At 49.3% G+C, this 19,070-nt stretch overlaps 1 protein-coding gene across 9 annotated transcripts in view; it reads right to left on the reverse strand.

Moving 5' to 3' along the window:
* The window catches only part of hydin (HYDIN axonemal central pair apparatus protein), a 981,559-nt gene that overhangs the window by 447,913 nt on the left and 514,576 nt on the right, over positions 1-19,070 (reverse strand). For all 9 annotated transcript variants that reach the window (XM_072279252.1, XM_072279251.1, XM_072279249.1 and 6 more), the window contains 2 exons: positions 16,426-16,563; positions 8,666-8,843 (listed from right to left, as the gene is read on the reverse strand). In XM_072279252.1, the coding sequence (XP_072135353.1) occupies positions 8,666-8,843; positions 16,426-16,563 (316 nt within the window). The remainder of the gene's footprint in view (positions 1-8,665; positions 8,844-16,425; positions 16,564-19,070) is intronic.

Below are 19,070 nucleotides of genomic sequence, written 5' to 3' on the forward strand. Positions count from 1 at the left end.
CCATGACTCACATTAGTCTGCACCCACTCCTGCCCATCGGAATACTGTTCTCCATGACTCACGTTAGTCTGTACCCACTCCTGTCCATCTGAATACTTTTCTCCCTGACTCACGTTAGTCTGTACCCACTCCTGCCCATCTGAACACTGTTATCCATGACTCACGTTAGTCTGTACCCACTCCTGCCCATCCGAACACTGATCTCCATGACTCACGTTAGTCTGTACCCACTCCTGCCCATCCGAACACTGATCTCCATGATTCACGTTAGTCTGTCGCCACTCCTGCCCAACAGAACACTGTTCTCCGTGACTCATGTTAGTCTGCGCCCACTCCTGCCCATCCGAACACTGCTCTCCAGGACTCATGTTAGTCTGTACCCACTCTTGCCCATCTGAACAGTTCTCCATGACTCACGTTAATCTGTACCCACTCCTGCCCATCCGAATACAGTTCACCATGACTCACGTTAGTCTGTACCCACTCTTGCCCGTCTGAATACTGATCTCCATTACTCACGTTAGTCTGTACCCACTCCTGCCCATCTGAACACTGTTCCCCATGACTCACGTTAGTCTGTACCTACTCCTGCCCTTCCGAACACTGTTCTCCATGACTCATGTTAGTCTGTACCCACTCCTGCCCCTCCGAACACTGTTCTCCATGACTCACGTTAGTCTGTACCCACTCCTGCCCATCCGAACACTGATCTCCATGACTCACGTTAGTCTGTACACACTCCTGCCCATCCGAACACTGTTGTCCATGACTCACGTTAGTCTGTACCTACTCCTGCCCATCTGAACACAGTTCTCCATGACTCACATTAGTCTGTACCCACTCCTGCCCATCTGAACACAGTTCTCCATGACTCACGTTAGTCTGTACCCACTCCTGCTCATCCGAACACTGATCTCCATGACTCACGTTAGTCTGTAATCACTCCTGCCCATCCGAACACTGTTCTCCATGACTCACGTTAGTCTGTACCCACTCCTGCCCACCTGAACACAGTTCTCCGTGACTCACGTTAGTCTGTACCCACTCCTGCCCAGCCGAATACTGTTGTCCATTATTCACGTTAGTCTGTAGCCACTCCTGCTCATCCGAACACTGATCTCCATGACTCACGTTAGTCTGTACCCACTCCTGCCCATCCGAACACTGATCTCCATGACTCACGTTAGTCTGTACCTACTCCTGCCCTTCCGAACACTGATCTCCATGACTCACGTTAGTCTGTACCCACTCCTGCCCGTCCTAACACTGTTGTCCATGACTCACGTTACTCTGTACCCACTCCTGCCCATCGGAACACTGTTCCCCATGACTCACGTTAGTCTGTAACCACTCCTGCCCATCGGAACACAGTTCTCCATGACTTACGTTAGTCTGTACCCACTCCTGCCCACCCGAACACTGATCTCCATGACTCACGTTAGTCTGTACCCACTCCTGCCCACCCGAACACTGTTCTCCGTGATTTACGTTAGTCTGTACCCACTCCTGCCCCTCCGAACACTATTCTCTGTGACTCACGTTAGTCTGCACCCACTCCTGCCCATCCGAACACTGATCTCCATGACTCACGTTAGACTGTACCCACTCCTGCCCATCCGAATACTGATCTCCATTACTCACGTTAGTCTGTACCCACTCCTGCCCATCCGAATACTGTTCTCCGTGACTCACGTTAGTCTGTACCCACTCCCGCCCATCCGAATACTGTTCTCCATGAATCATGTCAGTCTGTACCCAGTCCTGCCCATCCGAACACTATTGTCCATTATTCACGTTAGTCTGTACCCACTCCTGCCCATCCGAACACTGATCTTCATGACTCACATTAGTCTGTACCTACTCCTGCCCTTCCGAACACTGTTCTCCATGACTCACGTTAGTCTGTACCCACTCCTGCCCATCTGAACACAGTTCTCCATGACTCACATTAGTCTGTACCCACTCCTGCCCATCCGAACACTGATCTCCATGACTCACGTTAGTCTGTACCCACTCCTGCCCATCCGAACACTGTTCCCCATGACTCACGTTAGTCTGTACCTACTCCTGCCCTTCCGAACACTGTTCTCCATGACTCATGTTAGTCTGTACCCACTCCTGCCCCTCCGAACACTGTTCTCCATGACTCACGTTAGTCTGTACCCATTCCTGCCCATCCCAACACTTTTGTCCATGACTCACGTTAGTCTGTACCTACTCCTGCCCATCTGAACACAGTTCTCCATGACTCACATTAGTCTGCACCCACTCCTGCCCATCGGAATACTGTTCTCCATGACTCACGTTAGTCTGTACCCACTCCTGCTCATCCGAACACTGATCTCCATGACTCACGTTAGTCTGTACCCACTCCTGCCCATCCGAATACAGTTGTCCATGACTCACGTTAGTCTCTACTCACTCCTGCCCATCCGAACACTGTTCTCCATGACTCACGTTAGTCTGTACCCACTCCTGCCCACCTGAACACAGTTCTCCATGACTCACGTTAGTCTGTACCCACTCCTGCCCAGCCGAATACTGTTGTCCATTATTCACGTTAGTCTGTAGCCACTCCTGCTCATCCGAACACTGATCTCCATGACTCACGTTAGTCTGTACCCACTCCTGCCCATCCGAACACTGATCTCCATGACTCACGTTAGTCTGTACCCACACCTGCCCGCCTGAACACTGATCTCCATGACTCACGTTAGTCTGTACCCACACCTGCCCGCCTGAACACTGATCTCCATGACTCACGTTAGTCTGTACCCACTCCTGCCCGTCCTAACACTGTTGTCCATGACTCACGTTACTCTGTACCCACTCCTGCCCACCTGAACACTGTTCTCCGTGATTCACGTTAGTCTGTACCCACTCCTGCCCCTCCGAACACTATTCTCTGTGATTCACGTTAGTCTGCACCCACTCCTGCCCATCCGAACACTGGTCTCCATGACTCACGTTACTCTGTACCCACTCCTGCTCATCCGAATACAGTTCTCCATGACTCACGTTACTCTGTACCCACTCTTGCCCGCCTGAACACTGATCTCCATGACTCACTTTAGTCTGTACCCACTCCTGCCCATCCGAATACTGTTCTCCTTGACTCACGTTAGTCTTTACCCACTGCTGCCCATCTGAACACTGATCTCCATGACTCACGTTAGTCTGTACCCACTCCTGCCCCTCCGAACACTGTTCTCCATGACTCACGTTAGTCTGTACCCACTCCTGCCCATCAGAACACTGTTCTCCGTGATTCACGTTAGTCTGTACCCACTCCTGCCCATCTAAACACAGTTCTCCATGACTCACGTTAGTCTGTACCCGCTCCTGCCCATCTGAACACAGTTCTCCATGACTCACGTTAGTCTGTAACCACTCCTGCCCATCTGAACACAGTTCTCCATGACCCACGTTAGTCTATACCCACTCCTGCCCATCCGAACACTGTTCTCCATGACTCACGTTAGTCTGTACCCACTCCTGCCTGTCTGAACACAGTTCTCCATGACTCACGTTAGTCTGTACCCACTCCTGCCCATCCGAACACTGATCTCCATGATTCACGTTAGTCTGTAGCCACTCCTGCCCGACAGAACACTGTTCTCCGTGACTCATGTTAGTCTGCGCCCACTCCTGCCCATCCGAACACTGCTCTCCAGGACTCATGTTAGTCTGTACCCACTCTTGCCCATCTGAACTGTTCTCCATGACTCACGTTAATCTGTACCCACTCCTGCCCATCCGAATACAGTTCTCCATGACTCACGTTAGTCTGTACCCACTCTTGCCCGTCTGAACACAGTTCTCCATGACTCACGTTAGTCTGTACCCACTCCTGCCCAGCCGAACACTGTTCTCCATGACTCACGTTAGTCTGTACCCACTCCTGCCCCTCCGAATACTGATCTCCATTACTCACGTTAGTCTGTACCCACTCCTGCCCATCTGAACACTGTTATCCATGACTCACGTTAGTCTGTACCCACTCCTGCCCATCCGAATACTGTTCTCCTTGACTCACGTTAGTCTGTACCCACTGCTGCCCATCTGAACACTGATCTCCATGACTCACGTTAGTCTGTACCCACTCCTGCCCCTCCGAATACTGATCTCCATTACTCACGTTAGTCTGTACCCACTCCTGCCCATCTGAACATAGTTCTCCATGACTCACGTTAGTCTGTAACCACTCCCGCCCATCCGAATACTGTTCTCCATGACTCACGTTACTCTGTACCCACTCCTGCCCATCTGAACATAGTTCTCCATGACTCACGTTAGTCTGTAACCACTCCCGCCCATCCGAATACTGTTCTCCATGACTCATGTCAGTCTGTACCCAGTCCTGCCCATCCGAACACTGTTGTCCATTATTCACGTTAGTCTGTACCTACTCCTGCCCTTCCGAACACTGTTCTCCATGACTCATGTTAGTCTGTACCCACTCCTGCCCCTCCGAACACTGTTCTCCATGACTCACGTTAGTCTGTACCCACTCCTGCCCATCCGAACACTGATCTCCATGACTCACGTTAGTCTGTACCCACTCCTGCCCATCCGAATACAGTTCTCCATGACTCACGTTAGTCTGTACCCACTCCTGCCCATCCGAATACAGTTGTCCATGACTCACGTTAGTCTCTACTCACTCCTGCCCATCCGAACACTGTTCTCCATGACACACGTTAGTCTGTACCCACTCCTGCCCACCTGAACACAGTTCTCCATGACTCACGTTAGTCTGTACCCACTCCTGCCCAGCCGAATACTGTTGTCCATTATTCACGTTAGTCTGTAGCCACTCCTGCTCATCCGAACACTGATCTCCATGACTCACGTTAGTCTGTACCCACTCCTGCCCATCCGAACACTGATCTCCATGACTCACGTTAGTCTGTACCCACTCCTGCCCACCCGAACACTGTTCTCCGTGACTCACGTTAGTCTGTACCCACTCCTGCCCACCCGAACACTGTTCTCCGTGATTCACGCTAGTCTGTACCCACTCCTGCCCCTCCGAACACTATTCTCTGTGACTCACGTTAGTCTGCACCTACTCCTGCCCATCCGAACACTGATCTCCATGACTCACGTTACTCTGTACCCACTCCTGCCCATCCGAACACTGATCTCCATGATTCACGTTAGTCTGTAGCCACTCCTGCCCGACAGAACACTGTTCTCCGTGACTCATGTTAGTCTGCGCCCACTCCTGCCCATCCGAACACTGCTCTCCAGGACTCATGTTAGTCTGTACCCACTCTTGCCCATCTGAAATGTTCTCCATGACTCACGTTAATCTGTACCCACTCTTGCCCGTCTGAACACAGTTCTCCATGACTCACGTTAGTCTGTACCCACTCCTGCCCAGCCGAACACTGTTCTCCATGACTCACGTTAGTCTGTACCCACTCCTGCCCCTCCGAATACTGATCTCCATTACTCACGTTAGTCTGTACCCACTCCTGCCCATCTGAACACTGTTATCCATGACTCACGTTAGTCTGTACCCACTCCTGCCCATCTGAACACTGTTATCCATGACTCACGTTAGTCTGTACCCACTCCTGCCCATCCGAATACTGTTCTCCTTGACTCACGTTAGTCTGTACCCACTCCTGCCTATCCGAATACTGTTCTCCGTGACTCACGTTAGTCTGTACCCACTCCTGCCCCTCCGAATACTGTTCTCCGTGACTCACGTTAGTCTGTACCCACTCCTGCCCGCCTGAACACTGATCTCCATGACTCACGTTAGTCTGTACCCACTCCTGCCCGTCCTAACACTGTTGTCCATGACTCACGTTACTCTGTACCCACTCCTGCCCATCGGAACACTGTTCCCCATGACTCACGTTAGTCTGTAACCACTCCTGCCCATCGGAACACAGTTCTCCATGACTCACGTTAGTCTGTACCCACCCCTGCCCACCCGAACACTGATCTCCATGACTCACGTTAGTCTGTACCCACTCCTGCCCACCCGAACACTGTTCTCCGTGATTCACGCTAGTCTGTACCCACTCCTGCCCCTCCGAACACTATTCTCTGTGACTCACGTTAGTCTGCACCCACTCCTGCCCATCCGAACACTGATCTCCATGACTCACGTTACTCTGTACCCACTCCTGCCCATCCGAACACTGATCTCCATGATTCACGTTAGTCTGTAGCCACTCCTGCCCGACAGAACACTGTTCTCCGTGACTCATGTTAGTCTGCGCCCACTCCTGCCCATCCGAACACTGCTCTCCAGGACTCATGTTAGTCTGTACCCACTCTTGCCCATCTGAACTGTTCTCCATGACTCACGTTAATCTGTACCCACTCTTGCCCGTCTGAACACAGTTCTCCATGACTCACGTTAGTCTGTACCCACTCCTGCCCAGCCGAACACTGTTCTCCATGACTCACGTTAGTCTGTACCCACTCCTGCCCCTCCGAACACTGATCTCCATTACTCACGTTAGTCTGTACCCACTCCTGCCCATCTGAACACTGTTATCCATGACTCACGTTAGTCTGTACCCACTCCTGCCCATCCGAATACTGTTCTCCGTGACTCACGTTAGTCTGTACCCACTCCTGCCTATCCGAATACTGATCTCCATTACTCACGTTAGTCTGTACCCACTCCTGCCCGTCTGAACACGGTTTTCCATGACTCACGTTAGTCTGTACCCACTCCCGCCCATCCGAATACTGTTCTCCATGACTCATGTCAGTCTGTACCCAGTCCTGCCCATCCGAACACTGTTCTCCATGACTCACGTTAGTCTGTACCCACTCCTGCCCATCCGAACACTGATCTCCATGACTCACGTTAGTCTGTACCCACTCCTGCCCATCCGAACACTGTTGTCCATGACTCACGTTAGTCTGTACCTACTCCTGCCCATCTGAACACAGTTCTCCATGACTCACATTAGTCTGTACCCACTCCTGCCCATCTGAACACTGATCTCCATGACTCACGTTAGTCTGTACCCACTCCTGCTCATCCGAACACTGATCTCCATGACTCACGTTAGTCTGTACCCACTCCTGCCCATCCGAATACAGTTGTCCATGACTCACGTTAGTCTCTACTCACTCCTGCCCATCCGAACACTGTTCTCCATGACACACGTTAGTCTGTACCCACTCCTGCCCACCTGAACACAGTTCTCCATGACTCACGTTAGTCTGTACCCACTCCTGCCCAGCCGAATACTGTTGTCCATTATTCACGTTAGTCTGTAGCCACTCCTGCTCATCCGAACACTGATCTCCATGACTCACGTTAGTCTGTACCCACTCCTGCCCATCCGAACACTGATCTCCATGACTCACGTTAGTCTGTACCCACACCTGCCCGCCTGAACACTGATCTCCATGACTCACGTTAGTCTGTACCCACTCCTGCCCGTCCTAACACTGTTGTCCATGACTCACGTTAGTCTGTAGCCACTCCTGCCCGTCCTAACACTGTTGTCCATGACTCACGTTACTCTGTACCCACTCCTGCCCATCGGAACACTGTTCCCCATGACTCACGTTAGTCTGTAACCACTCCTGCCCATCGGAACACAGTTCTCCATGACTCACGTTAGTCTGTACCCACTCCTGCCCACCCGAACACTGATCTCCATGACTCACGTTAGTCTGTACCCACTCCTGCCCACCCGAACACTGTTCTCCGTGATTCACGCTAGTCTGTACCCACTCCTGCCCCTCCGAACACTATTCTCTGTGACTCACGTTAGTCTGCACCCACTCCTGCCCATCCGAACACTGATCTCCATGACTCACGTTACTCTGTACCCACTCCTGCTGATCCGAATACAGTTCTCCATGACTCACGTTACTCTGTACCCACTCTTGCCCGCCTGAACACTGATCTCCATGACTCACGTTACTCTGTACCCACCCCTGCCCATCCGAACACTGTTGTCCATGACTCACGTTACTCTGTACCCACTCCTGCCCATCCTAACAAACTTCTCCAAGCTCACAGCATCACTTTATGTGCATGTCTCAGTCTTGGACTGCAGCTCCTTCCTCCTACTGTGTTTGGAGGGAGGCGTGGGTGCAGACAGGAGCGAATCATGGAGAACGGTTCGGATGGAAGGAGTGGATGCAGACTAAAGGGAGTGACACAGAACTGTTTGGGTGGGTAGGATGGGTTTGTCTGATTGCTACCTCATCACTGCTATTATTGACTCCAGGGCTAATTCTGTAGTTGCTAACTGGTGCCCAATAATCAGCTCCAAGGTCATAGTTATAAACTTTTCAAAACTGAATGCCTACCCCCTTTCAATTAGGCACCTCCCTGCTGTTTATTGTAAATGAATTTGGTTGTGTCTCACCTGGCACTGATTTCTCCCTCTCTCTTCCACTCCAATCCTTACAAGCCTCAACTAACGTGCAGCTGAGCACCCCCAGCGTTCCACTGTAAAACAGCATTATGCACCCTTCATTCCATCCTTATTGAGTTTGAATGCTCTCAGTTTCTCACCAGTTTTGTTTAACAATGGTATCCTTGCTTTTTAACTTGTACATGTCTTCATTGAGGGACAACTGTTCAGCTTCAGAAACCCTTCCTTCGAAAGCCTGCTAAAAGCCACGCATGAACAACCGCTCTTAGTTTCCACTCAACTTGCAGCCATACCTTTTATGCATCGGGGTAGATCCAGGTAGATCCTGGGGAAAGTCCCCTCTCCTTTCACAGCGATGCTGTCAGGTTCAAAATGGGAAACCTGAATCTCAAAGCTCTTAGAAAAGATCTCAGGTACTCCAGGTAAATAAGTAACCTGCAACTGCTGCTCAGCATTTGCTTCAATGCAACCCTAAAGATAACAGTAATATGAAGAAATAAAATGCTATGTTAGTGAAAACAAAACAGCATTGTATTATTATTAAACATTCCAAATATTAAATATTAAAAATAGGTGACTTTAGGAAATGTTTAAGTACCAGGGCACACGTCAGAGGTTAGGAATCTGAAAACTCTGAAGGTAGTAGAGATATGTAATGAGTTACCAATGAAGTTGATTGAAGAGTATACAGATTTGAGAGGGGAAAACAGAGAAGGACATCATGATCTGATCTATGTCTTCCACATTATTTATTCTTCCTAATGTCATCCTCACCTTTTGAATTTTGGTTAAGTTCAGAATAGCTAAAGGCTATTCATTCCCTGTGCAGCATCAAACTCGCCCTACTATGGCCACTTGTACTGGAGGTGAGCTATCACATCCTTAAGTATGCAGCTGCAGGGCAATTCAGTGAGGAACCTTTTAACCAATTCTCAAGGGGGAAAAAACACAATGGCTACCATAGAAGCAACCCAGTTTAATGTTATAGTTGGAAGTCCAAATAAATTCCAACCTGCATCCCACAACAAATGTCGAAGTCTATTATATTAAAGTGTATCAAATCTCTACACATTATCATGGTGTAGTAACTCTCATGTGTAATATTGACATTCAAATCTTCAGCATATTCTGCTGCTATTAGCTCCCTAAATTAACTTGCATTGGTATTCTACACATGTATTATGCTCATGGAATGCAAATTCTTGATTGCTCTCGAGTCGCAGTGAATGCACAAGGACTGTTACAGAACTGGCAGAATGAAGTCTGTACTGTGTAGTTGGTGTAGTTGGTTCAGCTGGCTGCCAGAGCTTTACCAGAGTCCCTTCACTTGCCCAGGTCTACTATTCTGATGTAAGCATTCACAGTAACCTTCGGCTCATTTCTTACCTAGCCCATTATCAATTCCTTTGCACCATTAACTGCCTTGTTCTTTCCTCCTTTCCGTGCGTTTATATTTGTCTAAAATACATTAAATCTCTAACATTGTCCAGCCCCAATTAACAAGGCACCACTGTAGCACAGCAGTTAGTGCCATGTTATTACAGCTCGGAAGTCAGAATCCAGAGTTCAGTTCCGATGCTGTCTGTAAGAAATGTGCATGTTCTTCCCATGAGCACATGGGTTTCCTCCTTCCTCCAGGTGCTCCAGTTTCCTCCGACACACCTGTTATGTGGTAAACCATGTATATGTGTTGTAACTCGGTTACCTGTCTGGACACACCCCTCTGCTGACTGCCCCTGTGGCTCCTCCCACAGAGTCCTGTATAAAGGTGCTCGCCTTGCCCCTTCCCCTCAGTCCAGGGGCAGACACTCACTGTGGAGGTCGTATTGTACAGCGAATAAAAGCCTTTCAGTATTTTACCAAACCTCAGTCTTTTGGAGTAATTGAAGGTGCTTCAATTTTATTCGCTGTACGTTTTAAAACATGGAACAGGCCCTGAGACCAGAAAAATTAGACCTCAATCTGCAAACACCTGAAGCTGGAAACACTTTCGAACTCTGGCTGGCCTGCTTCGAAGCGTATCTAGAGGAGATTAAAGCGACCGACCCCGTAGCGAAGTGCAGAGTTCTACTCTCCAGGGTCAGTCCACGGGTCTATTCGCTGATCAGAGACCAGCCGAACTACGACGGCGCGATGAACGCACTCAAAAGACAATACCTGCAGCCGATAAACAGTGTCTATGCTCAGCACCGTTTAGCGACACAGCAACAACGCCCCGGGGAATCGAGTGCTGAGTTTGTCCGGGCCCTACAGACACTCGTGTGGGCCTGCAATTGCCAGGAGCTGACGGCGGCGCAGCATGCAGAACTCCTAGTGAGAGACGCCTTCGTCACGGGGACCAGGTCAGTGTACGTGCGCCAGCGGCTGCTGGAAAAAGACGATCTTACCCGAAGTTCAGCGATCGAGCTGGCTGATACGTTGGAGGCCGCTCTGCATAACTCCGAGGCTCTCCAGGCACGCGATCCCCCGATGGCCTCGTGGGGGCCGCAGACCCCGCAACCTGCCGGTGAATCGACCTCAGTTGCAGCCAGTCGTGAGTCCGCGAAGTGCTATTTCTGTGGACTGGAGAAGCACCCCCGGAAACGCTGCGCGGCCCGACAAGCTACCTGTTCCAGCTGCGGAAAGAAGGGCCACTTCGCCAAGGTCTGTAAGTCAAAACCGCGAGCGGGATCGAGCAGCACCATGTGCAAGACATGGGGGTCGCCATCTTCCCTGCACGCCGCCACCACGTGCGAGACATGGGGGTCGCCATCTTGCCTGCTGCCATCTTCCCTGCACGCCACCACCACGTGCGAGACATGGGGGCGGCCATCTTGGTCGGTGCAACCTCCCACCGCCTACGACCAACAGGTGCTCACGGGACACCCCACCACGCCGGACCAAGACAGCGACCCCACCCTGGCTTCCATGACCCTCGACCAAAGCGCTCCCCACCAGCTCGCAAGGTCAATGATGGACATCCTGGTGGAGGGGCACAGGACAAGCTGCCTGTTTGACACAGGCAGCACGGAGAGTTTTATCCACCCGGCCACGGTGCAGCATTGTGGATTCATGATACGGCCGGTAAGTCGGAGGGTCACCATGGCCTCCGGGTCGCATACAACAGACATCCGTGGGGGTTGTGTAGCGACGCTAGTGGTGCAGGGCACAGAACATCGGGACTTTACGTTACTGGTCTTGCCTCAACTGTGTGCCCCTGTGCTGTTGGGGTTGGACTTCCAGAGCCACCTGAAAAGCGTGACAATGAAGAACCCGTGGCAACTAAAAGCAGGAGGTACAGCGCGGGGGACAGAGCTTTCATTAAGTCGAAGGTGCAGCGGTTGCTCAGGGAGGGGGTCATTGAGGCAAGCACAAGTCATTGGAGGGCCCAGGTGGTGGTTGTTCGGAACGGGGAGAAGAATAGGATGGTCGCGGACTATAGCCAGACCATCAATAGGTTCATGCAGCTCGACGCATACCCTCTAACCCGCATCGCGGATATGGTCAATCAGATAGCACAGTACAAGGTGTACTCGACCATAGACCTAAAATCCGCTTACCATCAGCTCCCCATCCGCCGGGAGGACCGCCCTTACACTGCCTTCGAGGCAGACGGCAGGCTTTATCAATTCCTGCGAGTCCCCTTTGGTGTCACGAATGGTGTATCTGTCTTCCAGAGGGCAATGGACCGGATGGTGGACCAGTGCCAACTGAAGGCCACGTTCCCATATCTGGATAACATCACCATCTGCGGTCACGACCAGCAGGATCACGACAACAACCTCCAAAAATTTCTCCAAGCGGCCAAATCTTTCAACCTCACCTATAACAAGGACAAGTGTGTATTTGGGACCACCCGACTTGCTATCCTTGGGTGTGTCGTAGAGAATGGAGTCATTGGCCCTGACCCCGACCGTATGCACCCCCTGTTGGAACTCCCTCTTCCCAATACCCTCAGAGCCCTGAAAAGGTGCCTGGGCTTCTTTTCATATTACGCCCAATGGGTCTCTAACTATGCAGACAAGGCCCGCCCCCTGGTCAAGTCCACCACATTCCCCCTCTCTGCCGAGGCCCACGCGGCCTTCAACCGCATAAAAGGGGACATTGCCAAAGCAGCAATGCATGCGGTGGATGAGGCCATTCCCTTCCAAGTAGAGAGTGACGCCTCTGACTTTGCGCTGGCTGCTACCCTCAACCAGGCAGGAAGACCAGTGGCGTTCTTCTCCCGTACCCTTCAAGGCCCTGAAATTCGGCACTCTGCGGTAGAGAAAGAGGCCCAGGCCATAGTGGAAGCTATAAGGCACTGGAGGCACTATCTTGCCAGCAAAAGGTTCACCCTGCTAACTGACCAGCGCTCAGTCGCATTCATGTTTAATAATCAGCAGCGGAGCAAAATCAAAAATGATAAAATTCTGAGGTGGAGAATCGAACTCTCCACCTACAACTATGACATCATGTACAGGCCTGGGAAGCTCAACGAGCCCTCCGATGCCCTATCCTGGGGAACGTGCGCCAGCGGGCAGATCGACCGGCTATACGCCCTACATGTAGACCTTTGCCACCCGGGAGTCACCCGGCTTTTCCACTTTGTGAAAGCCCGGAACCTGCCTTACTCCCTTGAGGAGATCAGGATGATGACCAGGGACTGCCAAGTCTGCGCAGAGTGCAAACCGCACTTCTACCGACCCAAAAAGGCACCACTCATCAAGGCCATCCGCCCCTTTGAGCGACTGAGTGTTGACTTTAAGGGCCCCCTTCCCTCCACCGACCGCAATGTGTACTTTCTTAACGTTATTGACGAGTGCCATCCCCTGCCCCGACACCATTACCACGTCAGGTATAAAAGCCCTGCGCAAGCTCTTCACTCTGTTCGGATACCCATGCTATATCCACAGTGACAGAGGGTCCTCGTTTATGAGTGACGAGCTGCGCCAATATCTACTGGCTAGGGGAATTGCAACCAGTAGGACCACGAGCATGGACAGGTAGAGAAGGAGAATGGCACAGTGTGGAAAGCCACACTCTTAGCCCTCAGGTCAAAGGGACTGCCGGTCTCCCGCTGGCAGGAGGTCCTTCCCGAGGCACTCCACTCCATCCGCTCCCTGTTATGCACGGCCACCAATGCCACCCCTCATGAGCGGCTCTTTTCTTTTCCCAGAAAATCAACCACTGGAACCACCCTACCATCTTGGCTGATGTCCCCGGGGCCAGTGCTGCTCCGGAAACATGCGAGGAGCAATAAATACTCCCCGATAGTCGAGAGGGTTCACTTACTTCATGCAAACCCCCAGTATGCCTACATGGTTTTACCTGATGGGCGGGAGGACACGGTCTCCATCCGCGACCTGGCGCCCGCAGGAGCTCCGGGCCCCTACCCTGAACACTCCGTGGTGACTATTGACCCCGTACCCACCAATGTATGTACCTACAAGACACCGTGCACCCCAAACCCTATACAGACACCACACGACACTCCCATACTGGGCGCGACGCACACGCACGAGGGATTACCGACGCCTAACGTGCTGGCACCTGAAGTCAGGCCGGAGCCAGCACAACCGCCATCGCCGGTGCAATCACCGCCGGTGCTATGTAGATCACAGTGACGGACTCAACCACCCGATAGACTTAACCTGTAAATATACTTCTTGTAAATATTGTCAGTCACTTCACCCCGCGGGACTCTTTTTAAAAAAGGAGGGGTGAATGTGGTAAACCATGTATATATGTTGTAACTGGGTTACCTGTCTGGACACACCCCTCTGCTGACTGCCCCTGTGGCTCCTCCCACAGAGTCCTGTATAAAGGTGTTCGCCTTGCCCCTTCCCCCCCTCAGTCCGGGGGCAGACACTCACTGTGGAGGTCGTATTGTACAGCGAATAAAAGCCTTTCAGTATTTTACCAAACCTCAGTCTTTTGGAGTAATTGAAGGTGCTTCATGTTAATAAGTCCAATAGTTATTGCACACTGTCCTGTGATGAGGCTTGGTGGCTGGGAAGTGTGGCTGATTAGGCTGGAAGGGCCTATTCCATGCTATACATCAAAATGAATAAATAAAAGTCATTGCGCTGAAATATTTGTATGTCTCTGTATGGGTAAATGTATGGGTGAGATGTGTGGGGCTGAAAAATGGGTACGGCAAGGAAGTGGTTATTTGTTAGGAAGTTGTGGGTCTGTCCTGCTTTGAAGGTCTACCTGCGTGTTGGGCGAATTGACCGTTGATACTAGAGAAGGGGAGAGCAATGTGACTCCAGTCTACCTGATAACATGGCCTGAAAGCATACTAAAAGTGCTAATTTGTGTAAAAGTAATTAATCACCTTGTCTCTAAAGAATTTTTTTTTACATTGTTTGGTTGTAAGATTAATAGAACACATTGTCCCTGAGGAGGCACAGGCCGATTGTTGAAGGTTACTCGACCAAAAGGTTAGAGTCGTATAAACGTCGGATTGGATGTTTGGCCCCTTACAGCTGGACTGGGAGGTGGTGACAGACTACAAAGGTGAGCAAGTTCTTTCTTGCGCAGACCACTCGCCTGAGTCCCACCTTCGGGCCGAGCAGTTGAACCAGCACCAAGGACCTCCACCTGAGCCAGTCCACGGTCGATCGCCTGCCTCAGGGACCACGCAGACGTTGCTAAGTCTACTCAGCGGTGTAGACTACTAGGGGTTGCTTAAGTTAGCCCTACCTATTAGTGGTGTAGGTAGTGTACGATATAAAGCATTTCTCGCAACTCTCTATTTTCTTCCCTGTATTAACAATAAAGTGAGTCTCGGAGGAACTACCAAGTCTGGGTCCACTTGTTCAAGCAAAACCAAATAGTTGCAGCATCCACTTGTTACGGTTATTCTTATTTGGGTATCAGTTTTTGTGGAACAATCTCTCTCCACATCCCCTGGCTGACGTTAACTCACTGCCTCTCTCTCCACATCCCCTGGCTGATGTTCTCTCTCTCTCTCTCTCTCTCTCTCCCACAGCCCCTGGCTGATGTTAACTCTCTCTCTCTCTCTTTCTCCACGGCCCCTGGCTGATACTAACTCAGTGTCTCTTTTCTCTTTTCACAGTGACTGTCTGATGTCTCTTTCTGCACAGCCCCTGGCTGATGTGTGTGGGTGTGTTCTCTCTCTCTCTCTCTCTCTCTATCTATCTCCCCCTCCCTCTCTTCCCCTTCCCTCTTCTCCCCTCCCCTCTCTCTCCTCTCTCTCTTCTCCGCCCTCCCAAGGTCCCTGACTGATGTTAATTCAGTGACTCTTTTCACAGCGACTGGCTGATGTTAACTGTGTCTCTCTCTTCGCAGCCTCTGGCTGATGTTAACTGTGTCTCTCTCTTCGCAGCCCCTGGCTGATGTTAACTGTGTCTCTCTCTTCGCAGCCCCTGGCTGATGTTAACTCACTGTCTCTTTTCACAATGTCAGGCTGATGTTAACTTTGTCTCTTTCTCCATATTTTCTGGCTGACTTGAATGTCTCCAGTGTTTTCTATTTTTATTGGAAGTTTCTACCATCTGCAATATTTTGTTCATCATCTCCTATTTCAATATTAAATTATTCATAGATTGTTTATTAGAATTCAGACTTACTCTCAAAGTTCAAAGTAAATTTATCGTCAAAGTATGTATTTGTTGCATATATTACCCTGAGATTCGTTTTCTTGTAGGTATTCACAGCAGGACAAAGAAATAAAACAAAATCAGTGAAAAACTACACACAGACTGACAAACAATGTGCAAAGGAAGACAAACTGTGTAAATAAAAAAAAATAATAAACAAGAGTTGTAAACTCTTGAAGCTGAGCTCATAGATTGTGGAACCAGATCAGTGTTGAGGTGAGTCAAGTTATCCATGCTGGTTCAGGAACCTGATGTTGAGGGTTAATAACTGTTCCTGAACCTCGTGCTGAGAGATATTCAATTGAATACTCCGCGATTCAATTGGCAAGTATTACCTTGAATACCCTTTTTCAGAAGAAACAAACAACCAAGGTAAAGAGAGATACCTCCTGCCAGGAACCATGAACCAATTGCTTACGGTATTATCAGGAGGAGCTTTCCCGGCAATCATTCAGCATTTCACTAACCATGAAAGGAGTGACGAGTGGTACTCCCGGCTGAGGTTCTTTGTCAGCTGTCTGTGCTGCATTCAAAACAGTGAAGTCAAATGCAACCTTTCCTGTATTCTTCAGGGTAATTTCAGTCACAGCATCATGGTTAAATAACTAAAGGAAACAAAAGAAGGGAAGTTATCACTTTCAAGCCAATAAGCTGGTTCGTACTTGCTTATGATCAAAGTGAATCAGCAAATGTATATCTGTAAAAGCTATAAAAGTCAGAACTGCAGGAAATGCCCAACAGATCAGGTAATGGTAATGCTGAGAAGAAAAAAAATGACCTATAGTCGAACTGGCCAGTTCTGATGCAGAAAGCATTAGGATATATATCATTTATTTATTTAGAGATTCAGCACTGTAACAGCCCCATCCCGCCCAATGAACCCACTCTGCTAACCCATAAGTCTTTGAAATGTTGGGGGAAACAGAGGGGGAGAAAGTACAAACCCTCTACAGACAAAATGAGCTGGCTAATTGGATTGAAAATATATTGTAACTGAGAGGCAAGGGGTAGTGATGGAAGAAGGTGGTGAATTTTTGGAAATCCGTGACCAATGATTTCCTGCACGGAACAGAACTGGGACCTTTGCTGTTTGTGATATACATCATCAACTTTGATGTATTGTTTATGACTTAATTTCTTTGCAAGATTCTTTTCCTTTGTTAAGCTCTGCTACTCTGTTGCAAACATTCACACTGCCCTGGATTCATCTCCTGTTAGTCACTGCAGTATCATTTCCTTTGCATCACCAACCATCTTGTTCTTTGCTCTTTTCCCCCACTTCCACATGTGTCTAAATATATTAAATCTAATGTCTTCGAGCCCTCATCAATAGACAATGCGCTGCAATGTTGGAGGTATCATTAGATCTTGTGTAACCAGTGGATTACACAAAAGCTGGTGATCTGGTGGACAGTGAAAAAAGTTTAAGCTTAAAGCAGGATGTCAATCAGTTTGAAAGTTAGGCAGGGCTTGCAGGTGGAATTTGAGGAGATGGACTTTGCCAGTCATACAGTGGTAGGGCATAAGCAATAAGGAATGTTGATCAACGTAGTGGCCCAAGTCAGCCATTCCTTTAAAGTTCAATAAGACAGTGAAGAAGGCAAAAGCTATGCTTGCCTTTGCCTGTTGGGACAAAGACAAAAAGAGCTGGGGCATCCTTCAACATTTTTTGAGTGTTGCTCTGGATGTCCAGCAGCTGCAGAATTCCTTGTGTTTACAAAACACTGATTAAGGCACACTCATGTGCAGTTTTGGTCACCACACTATTGGAAGGATGTAGTTGTGCAAATTCACCAAAATTTAAAGTTCAAAATAAATTTCATGATCAAAGTAGATATATGTGACCATATACAATGTGAGATTGATTTTCCTGTGGGTATATTCTACAAATCTATAGAACAGTAATAATTATCACAGGGTCAATGAAAAATTAACCAGAGTGCAGAAGACAAACTGCAAATGCAGGTAACAGTACATAATGAGAACATGAAACAATAAGATTATAAGTCTTTAAAATGAACTCGTTGGTTGTGGGAACATCACAATGGATGGGCAAGTGAGTGTAGTTATCTCCTTTTGTTCAAGAGCCTGATGGTTGAGGAGTAGTAACTGTTCTTGTTCTGGTGGTGTGAGTCCTGAGGCTCTTGTACCTTCTACATAATGACAGCATCAAGAAAAGAGCATGGCCTGGGTGGTGAGGATCTTTGATGATGGCTGCTGCTTTGCTACAACAGTGTGTCTGTAGATGTGCTCAGTGGTTGGGAGGGCTTTACCCGTGATGTACTGGGCCAAATCCACTACCTTTTGGAAGATTTTTCATTCAAAGGCATTGCAGTTTTATACCAGGCCATGGTGCAGTCTCAGTATAGTCGCCACCACGCATCTATAGAAGTTTGTCAAAGTTTTAGACGTCATACTGAATCTCCGGAGACCCCTAAGGAAGTAGAGGTGCTGCCATACTTTCTTTGTAATTGCACTTACATGCTGGATCCAGGACAAATCTTCTGAAATACTAACATCCAGGAATTTTAATGTGTTAAACTTCTCCACCTCTGATATTCTGATGACCTCTTGTTTCCCTCTCCTAAAGTCTACAATCAGTTCCATGGTCTTGCTGACATTGAGTTGTTCCGACACCACTCAGCCCAATTTTCAATCTCACTCCTGTATGCTGATGTATCACCACCCTTGATCTGGTGACATCAGCAAACTTGAATATGGCATTGGAGCTGTGCTTAGCCACACAGTCGCAGTGTAAAGGCAGTTAAGCACACAGCCTTGTGGAGCACCTGTCCTGCTGGAGATTGTGGAGCAGATGTTGTTGCCAATCTGAACCGAATAGGGTCGAAAAGTGAGGAAATCCATTTAAATACCATACCATGGAGATTATTGATTAGTTTTGAGGAAATTCAACCTGAGGTCGATAAAGAGCATCTTGATGTATGCATCTTTGCTGTCCATATGTCCAGGATTGAATGGCGAGTCAAAGAGATGGCATCTGCTGTGATCCTGTTGCTCTAGGAGGCAAGTTGGAGTGGATTCAAGTCACCTCTCAGGCAAGATGTTGCCTGGAGATGGGGAGATATTGGATAGGTTAGAGGAAGGTGAACGA

The sequence above is a fragment of the Mobula birostris genome, chromosome 15 (assembly GCF_030028105.1).
Source record: "Mobula birostris isolate sMobBir1 chromosome 15, sMobBir1.hap1, whole genome shotgun sequence".
In the NCBI taxonomy this organism is placed as follows: Eukaryota; Metazoa; Chordata; class Chondrichthyes; order Myliobatiformes; family Myliobatidae; genus Mobula; species Mobula birostris.